Source organism: Antrostomus carolinensis, unplaced genomic scaffold (assembly GCF_000700745.2).
Source record: "Antrostomus carolinensis isolate BGI_N321 unplaced genomic scaffold, ASM70074v2 scaffold21202, whole genome shotgun sequence".
Classification (NCBI taxonomy): domain Eukaryota; kingdom Metazoa; phylum Chordata; class Aves; order Caprimulgiformes; family Caprimulgidae; genus Antrostomus; species Antrostomus carolinensis.
The window spans coordinates 4,258-12,520 of NW_010301862.1; the positions used below are offsets into that span (position 1 = coordinate 4,258).

General features: G+C 47.4%; 1 protein-coding gene across 1 annotated transcript in view; it reads right to left on the reverse strand.

Annotated features, from left to right (window-relative positions):
- Positions 1 to 1,267: 1,267 nt before the first annotated feature.
- LOC104521584 (DNA topoisomerase 1) overlaps positions 1,268 to 8,263 on the reverse strand; it is a gene marked incomplete at its 5' end in the record, with an annotated part of 7,377 nt that continues 381 nt past the window's right edge. The window contains 6 exons of the mRNA XM_010163630.1: positions 1,268 to 2,690; positions 3,068 to 3,217; positions 4,015 to 4,109; positions 5,254 to 5,381; positions 6,062 to 6,176; positions 6,807 to 6,875. Coding sequence (XP_010161932.1) covers positions 2,588 to 2,690; positions 3,068 to 3,217; positions 4,015 to 4,109; positions 5,254 to 5,381; positions 6,062 to 6,176; positions 6,807 to 6,875 — 660 coding nt within the window. The remainder of the gene's footprint in view (positions 2,691 to 3,067; positions 3,218 to 4,014; positions 4,110 to 5,253; positions 5,382 to 6,061; positions 6,177 to 6,806; positions 6,876 to 8,263) is intronic.

Sequence of the window (8,263 nt, forward strand, 5' to 3'; positions counted from 1 at the left end):
GGGTTGGGATCAGGAACTGGGCAGCTCTGCACCCAGAGAGCCTGGAGGGTTGGGCAGCTCAAGTGCTAGCTCGAGCTCTGGGCTGTGATGAGAACTTGCTCTTGGCTGGAGCTGGGACGTGGTTTCCAGGCTCCTGGGCATGAAGATCAAATGCAGAGAATGATCCCATCAGCAACATGGAGTAAAGGAAACCCCACACACTCACTGTTCCCTTCCTGGTGCACCTGGCTGCAGCATGTCCTGGCTCTCCACACAGGCAGCCCCTTCAAAGGGACATGAGCTGAAAACCACCTTGCCACAGGGGCCACCCAAGCCAAACGAGCACTGTCCCACCCCCTTCCCCTGCCAGAGCTCAGCCTGGCTGTGCCCCTTGCTCCTGCTGCCTCAGTTCACTCCCAGTTCACTGAAGCAATGGTCTCCACTTCCAAAGATGCTTGGAGGGACCAACACAAACCCAATGCTCCTCATGTTCCCACCAACTCACAAAACCAGGTGATGGACAGGGCTCCACCAGGGACTGAGCAGCTTCTTATTAACGGGAATAAAATCCTTCAGGGAATTCCTGCTGGGGTTGGGAACAGGAACCAGGCAGCTCTGCACCCAGAGAGCCTGGAGGGTTGGGCTGCTCATATTTAAGCACATTATTCAAGGGAGTTTCCCCTGGGGGTGCACAAACCAACCTGGACAACCAAAGTGCCATGTAGGGAGCACAGATGGGGGATCTGGGAACCAGGCGAGCTGATGGACCACCTCAGCATTCATGTGAGCCCACGAGCAAGCTGCAGGATCACAGGCTGGCGGGACGGCCTGGCCAGCTCTCTGTGCCTCTAACCAGGGCTCCAAAACACCCCACGCTGTGATGCTGTAGGACCAACTCCTCCACTCACAGAGAGTCCACACAGACCCATCACACACCACAGAGTCACCACAACTCAACACAAGCAAGCAGCTGTGACACTTACTCAAAACATTAGGGTGACATGAGCATCCATGGAAAGTGTTATCCCTTCCCAAAGCCAGCCATGGCCAGGTGGCTTCATTTCAGATCCCTGGCATCATTATGAACCCATAGGCTCTCAACTGACCTCTGATGAAAACACAACTGCTGGGTCAATCCCACCCCACCCCTGCCATGGCCTCCACATCCTCTGTGCAGCCCTGTTCAAACATCTCACCAGGGAGGCAGTGCCAGGCCCACCATCTTCCCCCCAACCTAGGGGACCTCGTGGCCCAGGGCCTGAGGTGAAAGAACACACAGACGCCAACACTCAGTTAAGTTGTAGGAATTTATTTTAAATAACCTACAGTTGATTAAAAGGGAATTCATGATAAAAATAGAAGATACTTGTTGAGGAAAGGCTGCAGGAAATGGTCTTCGCACACACACTACGCTAACAATGCCTCTAAAACTAATGATTATAGCAAAAAAAGGTTTCACATTAAAATTCTGCTTTTTAATTTTTTTAAAATTTTTTTACACAATTACAAAAGAAAAAAATAAAACCCCTAAAATCTTGAATTATTTTCCTTTTTTTTGGACCAATGCTTATTTCCCTCGAAATTTATTGACCTGTGAAACTTCTTTTTACACAATAAAATCTTTCAAGTAAAAGAGGGGAGTGGGGCTTAGAAAAAAAGGGGGGAAAAGGTAAAACAGTCTGACAAACCTAAAAAGTAGATATTCTTGGAAGTGTACAGTGTGTTCAGAACAAAGGGCAATGGGAATGTCATTTGTTGCCAATTTCACTTGTCCTCAAATTCCGCACTCATGTCCCCATCACACAGCCCCCTCCCCCCACCCGCTCCCCAAATCTACACGATCTTTAAGATCAAGAAGAAAAGAAACTGTTTAAATATTTTAAAATAATTAAAAGAAATAATTCACATTTAAAAAAAAAAAAAAAAAAGGAACACTCAAGTCAGGAGGCCGATTTCCCATCACGCTCTGCTCTGAACAAATGTGGTGGATATTTGTAATTCATGTTCCGATGCCACAACTGTTTCAAGTGACAAATTAAAAAAGATTTGGGTATTTCCGTGACTATAGTGACAGCTGTAACAGGTGCGTTGGGTTTCTTAAATTTTGTTTCTTTGTTAAATTCTGAAATGGGGTGGGAGAGGGAAGGGAAGGGCAGGGGTTAAGGAGTCCATTTTCTATTAAAATATAGAAGTTATTGCAAAACCCTAACTGTAAAAACGCACCAATATAATTGGATTTTGTATACAGTAGCTAAAGATTCCCACGCTCTCAGTGTGATGGTGAATTTGCCTGGCGGAAGGTTGACAAATCCCCCATCCACTTGCCCTGCCTCAAGAGAAAAACCACACAAACCAGACAGCTAGAATTTGGATCTCTGAAACATTTTTAAATAAGTTGTCCATAGGACAACTGGCTCAGCTCCTTTAGGATATTTCCAGGTTATGCTTTCTGCAAGATGTTGGCTGTTTTATCTTGATGCTCACTTGCCCCTTTCCTCCCCCTTCCCCAGCATCCAAGGACAAGTAAGGCTCACAGTTTATCAATCTCCCTAAAAACCAGGCTACTCCCCCTTTTATTTCCCATAAAATTCAGCTCATTAAAAACAAGTTAAAACTCATAGTCTTCCTCTGCCATGTCGATAGCCCAGGCAAATTTCTCTCGTTGGGTTTTGTTATAAATCTTCTCTATAGGAATTCCCCACTTCTTACACCTGCAGAAGAGGAGATGCTGTTAGAATCAACACAGCACAGGCATTCAACCCCTCGCTCTGCCCCAGCACCTTCCTTCACAAGACACACCACCCAGCTGAGCACAAACAGCCTCCCTGTGTCCAACCCTGCAGGTTTTCTGACCCACAGCCTCCCAGCGCAGTGCTGGCTTTGGCTGGCATGTTACACTTGCCTCAAGAGACTCTCTTATGAGTTTCTTGAAACCATTTGAAGATATAAGGGAAGGCCACAGAGACAGACATCTCTGGCAGCACAGGGGCACTGCTCTTATGGCCACACAGCCCTTGTCTGCTAACTGGGGGGACACAACAGAAGTGAAGAGGTGGTTCCTTCCCACACACCCCAGGTAGATGCTTACCAAGCAACAGAGATCCTGGGATCCAGATAGTTGAGTTTGGAGGTGCCCAAAGCAATCTGCTTGTTCTCCTCCCTATCTGTAGCCTGAACCTCCAGCTTCATCAGTTGCTCCTCAATCCTCTGCACTGCCTTCTTCTTGCTCTCCACTGTCCTGGGGTGGGAAAGAATCAAAGTATTTAATTCCGAATGCCCTGCTAGACTTGAGATGGCATCACTGCAGGAACCTAAAGGGACTCTGCTCAAGGTAAGCAATGCCACCAGTCACAAAAGGCAGCTGTGTCAGCACAGATGGTGACACAAAACACTCAGCACATGCAATTAACAACTGACATTTTCAAAGAGGCAGAGCAGAAATCTTAAGCAGCAGTTTTGTTTTAAAGGGTTTGAAGCAACAGCCTGAACTGTAGCGATGCTACACCCACTTTAAAACCAGTCCATCTATCCCTCTGCAACAGTCACGCTGTGATTCTGCTTTCAGAGTTCCCTTAACTCAGCACCCCTGTGGCGATTCTGCAGAGCCCACACAGAGTCCATCGTCTGCATCATGGGCTTCTAACAGAGCAGAGCAGAACCCAGAAAAGGGCACGTGCAATTGTGTAGCTCCTGGTGTCCTGGCTCCCCATAAAGCTGGCAATGCTGCATGCTTGATCCACTGCTCTGCTTGGTCCTGGGCAGCAGGGTGGTTGAGCACTGGCTTGTGCTCAGCTCGCAGGGCTAAGAAACAGTGGAGACTAATGCCAGTGACCACATCAGGAACTGCAGTGTCAAGGCCACCCTATGGTCCTCAACTTGAAAGGCCATTTCTTCATGCACAGAATAAAGAGGGGACAAGAAAGTCTGAGAAAATATTCCCAGATCACAGGCTGGGGAAACAGAATACAGGGTGAAGGACCCATGTGGAGCAGAGAGTACTGGGAGCATTGCACAGCCTAGTAACACCAGCCTTACTTTTTAGACTTCTCATCCCTCCGGACCTTGGCATCAGCTTTGGCGCTTTTCAGTTCTCTCCTGGCATCAGCTAACTGCTCCTTCTTGGCATCGATCTAGGAGAGGCAAAACCAGACGGCAGCACTGTGAACAAGCTGCTGACAACTGTGGCAGTCACCCCTGGGCAGCATAACCCAGGGAGTGAGTTTGTGACCACGTTCAGAATCCACCAGCACTCAGACCCACTTCTGCAGAACAATTAGGCCATCGGCCTTTCATTTTCCTGCAAAGCCTAGTGTGGTGAAATATTCCCCTCAGAAAATTGGGCCCCACTCATTTCTAAAGACAAGGTGGTGCTGGGAGCTTTCTCACACAGCTAGAGCCAAGCAGGTAAAGGAGCTGGCTTGGCCTGGGACGGGCCAACAGCCTCTCCAGGCAGCTTGCCTGCCTCCATGGTATCCAGCCATTACCAACTCTCTGATGTTAACACAGAAGGATGATCCCTATTCCCTCAACAGGAATCAGTTCTTGCCTCAAATCCTACAGGCTGAAAGCTGTTAAGGCTTCAGGCAGTTCTTCTCCAGTAAGTTTAGGATTCAGGGATATTTAGCATTTTGCAGCCCCTGTTCAACCATTCCCTTTAAACACCCCCCCCAAGCTCTAAGGTCTAGGGTGAAGGCAGCCATGTTAGGTGTTACAGAAGCAGGGGACACTGCAGTGCCAAACCAGAAGTTCTTATTGTGAAGGTTATTCTAAAGCCAGACCAGGAACAGACCTAACCCCTTTGGATCTCATGGCCTTCACCAGAAACAATCTGCAAAGGAAGAGGTCAAGTCAGAGGGGCATAATGTACCACGTGCACAGCCTGCACTGACAGTGGCCTGGGATTCATGCAACAGGAGTGGATGCCCACACTGGGTTCTTCAGGGGACACAAATCAGAGCTAGAGACTGCTGCTCTGAAGTTTCAATGGCAGCATAACACATAGTTATGGGTTGGAGGGCAGATAAAAAGGGTCTGGTCTTGGTCTTTACAAATAAGAGATGACTTAGACTGAAAGACAGCTCTTTCAGCTCATTGCTCTGCTTCTCAAGTCCTCCTCTCCAAGCAAGCCCATCTCTGATGCAGCACTAACCAACTCCTAACAGGAAAAAAGGAGGCTCTGCTTCCGTTTCATCCCAAGTGAAAGGAAACATGACTCCTAAGATGCAGCATGTGGAGCCCTGCTCCAGCACAAGAGCTGGGCAAGGGTGGGGGTACCTTGGTCTGCAGGTTCATCATGGACTTCTCGAAGGTCTTTGGAGGAGCCCTCTGGTGGTTACACAAAATGGCAACCGCTCTGTTGGCACGGTTATAGGAAAGGATCTTTGCTGGGATGTTGTCGTCCGCTGCAAAGTACAAGAAAGTGATGAACAAGTGGGTTCTCCAGGGATATGCAGCCCCAGCCAGTGTCCCACCAACTCCATGAACTCACAGAACTGACCTTCCCCTCTGATGGGCCAGTCTCAACACTGCACATCTCATCACAGTTGTCAGAGCCTGACCAGTTCCACCCTGGGCCCTAGCTCTTTCTGGAAGGGTTTCTTCAATAGCAACAAAGAGACCATTTGCCACTCAAGAGAGGGGAAGCCATCCACGCTCAGAATAGAGGACAGCAGGACCATACTGCTCAAGACACTGTTGGGCTTCACAGATCCAACATGTCTACTTCATAAAGCTGTTAAAGTCCAAGCCACCAGTGCTTGACAGAGGTTGTGAACGAGCAGCCAAGAAACGTGGGTCTGTTACAGACACATCTGTCTTGCCTGTGACTTTACAATTAACAGAAAGCAAGTAAGAGATTGGGTAAAGGACAGGCACAAACCAGCAGGCACACCCTGGTGTGCTCATAAAGTCAGCTCTGCCATGCTGGGCTGCTCAACCACCCCAAAAGAGACCTCAGCTGTCTGACATTTGCACTGGGAGAACTGCAACGAGGAACTGGTGTACAGATACAAGACTCGTGGCTAAACCAAGAAGCCAGGCCTATATTGCAGGATAAGATCAGAACTTCAAGAACAAGACTTACGATTAGTGAGCTCCTTGAGCTGCTGCTGTAGCGTGATGGAGGCATTGTAAGTACGGAATACCTTGGCTGTCAGTCCCTCCATAAGGTCTTGAAGATGTTTATTTAAGATACTGGTCTAAGGAGGCAGAAAGGAGATGACAGTTAGCACTAGAACTGACCACAGCATTTGTGAGATCTCTGTTCACACTGCTGACAAAGACACACAGCTCACACCGACAGTGTACTCAGATCTGACCACAGCACAGTGACCACAACTTTTCCTGTGGTTTCAAAGAAACAACAAGTATTAGATTGGTATCAAGTACCACAAGTGGCCAAAAAAAGTTTTTTTAAGTGTGGAGGTTTTGGTTCCCAACAGGTAGAAATGTGCCTGTGATATCCCAGGGAAGGTGCCTGAACCACCACAGTGCTCCCATAGAGCCAAATGTGCAGATGGGGATGGCATCTGAAAATCTGTCACCTCATACAATCACCTTCTCTGAACTCTGAAAAAATCTCCCCATGTCAGAGCCAGCCGGGCTCACCAGGACCAAAGCCCACTGCTTCAGGAACCTGTGGGCACAGTGGACAATACAGACACCACACTGAGACAGACTCTCACTGCTTTTAGGCCACTCAGGGTCAGCTCTGGATGAAAATTGCCACTGAAACCACTTCTGGAACAGAGCAGCTGTTATTGCCTGGTGCAGAGTGAGCCTGTTCATGGTGCTCTACCACCCTCCCTCACCATTAACTATGTGCTTACATTGAGGCGGTCAAAGAGGTCATCTTCAGGCTGCTTGTTCTCCATGAACAGCTGAAGATTCTTAAACACCTGCAGGAAAAGAAAGTCGGTATCGTCAGGCACGGAGAGCAGACAGTGCTGGACAGCAGGGACACATAAGGAAGCAGCACTGCCAGGGAGCCACTTAATGTGTTTTCAGGCCACAGTGACAATGCTGGATGTCACCTCCCAGCAGGTAAAGACCCATCTCTCAATATAATGCTTGAGTTGAAGGTTCTTCCCCAGAAACAGGAGTCCTGAGCTTTCAACACCCTTTATTCTTATCCTTTAGATCAAGATTGTAGGAGACCCAATTCTGCTCTGGCTTAGCTGCCTAACAGAGAAAGAGACTGCAAAGCTACCACCTTTCCCTTATTCTCCATCATTACTCCAGCCAAACAGATCCCTGAGCCATTTCCCATGGAATGAGGCTACCAAAACCCCTTTTCATTGCCACATTAAATGTTTCATACAGTTCCATCCCAAACAAGTTTCACTGGGGAAGGGAGAATAATCAAAACATCTTTGGTTATACAGAGACCACAAATCCCAGCTTTGTGTGCTCCAAATCATCAGTTCCCAGCTTCTCAACAATATACATTCTTCTTCTACAGATACTCAATATACAAAGACTTCTAGTTCCACAATAATCAATTCCCCATTGTGAGCAAGAGGAGACACCAAGAGATACCAACACCAATAAATTTAAATAGGAAAAATGTTTTCTTCTTTAAACAAGGAAATAAGAATTCCAGCATGTGCTCATTTCTATAGCAGCCACAGTCTGGGTTTCTTCAGTTATTTTGCTCCCCATGAGACCAACATCTACTACTGACTGTCATTACAATTACCACAGTATTATAAATGCAGTATCTAACATACTGCGCTGACTGCAGAGCTGTGGGCCAGATGCAAAACTATTACACCCACAAAAACAAATGTCTTTCTGGCTAGTGGCCTCCAGGTTCACATTGCTGGGTAGGGATTTATTCTGGAATGAGGTCAAGATCACAGCAGATTTGAAATTGGTAGATGACAAAGAAATAAAGGAATTAATGTTGCCTAGGAAAGGAGTCTTGGTTGGTAGATACTTCTGGCCTATGAACCTGGGTATCAGTGCACCTACTCTGTTTCCTTGGGAGCACCCAAGATCAAGACCTACCTCAGTGTGGGTTCAGCTCCAACATGACAAAACCACTGTGACAAAGAAGCTGGTATCATGAAAGCCCAAGCTGAGCTGCTACTCTAACAGTGCTGTCCAGCACTGTCTTTCAGAACCTTTTAAGCTATTACTTGTCATACGGGCCAAGAACTCTACAATCTACACGTGACAAAACCAACTCTACTGACGAGTTACTCTACTCTAACACGAGACCCAAGAAACTCATCTAACATAGTTGTTAGTTGTGTTGTGTCAATTCTTGTCACTGAGACCATAG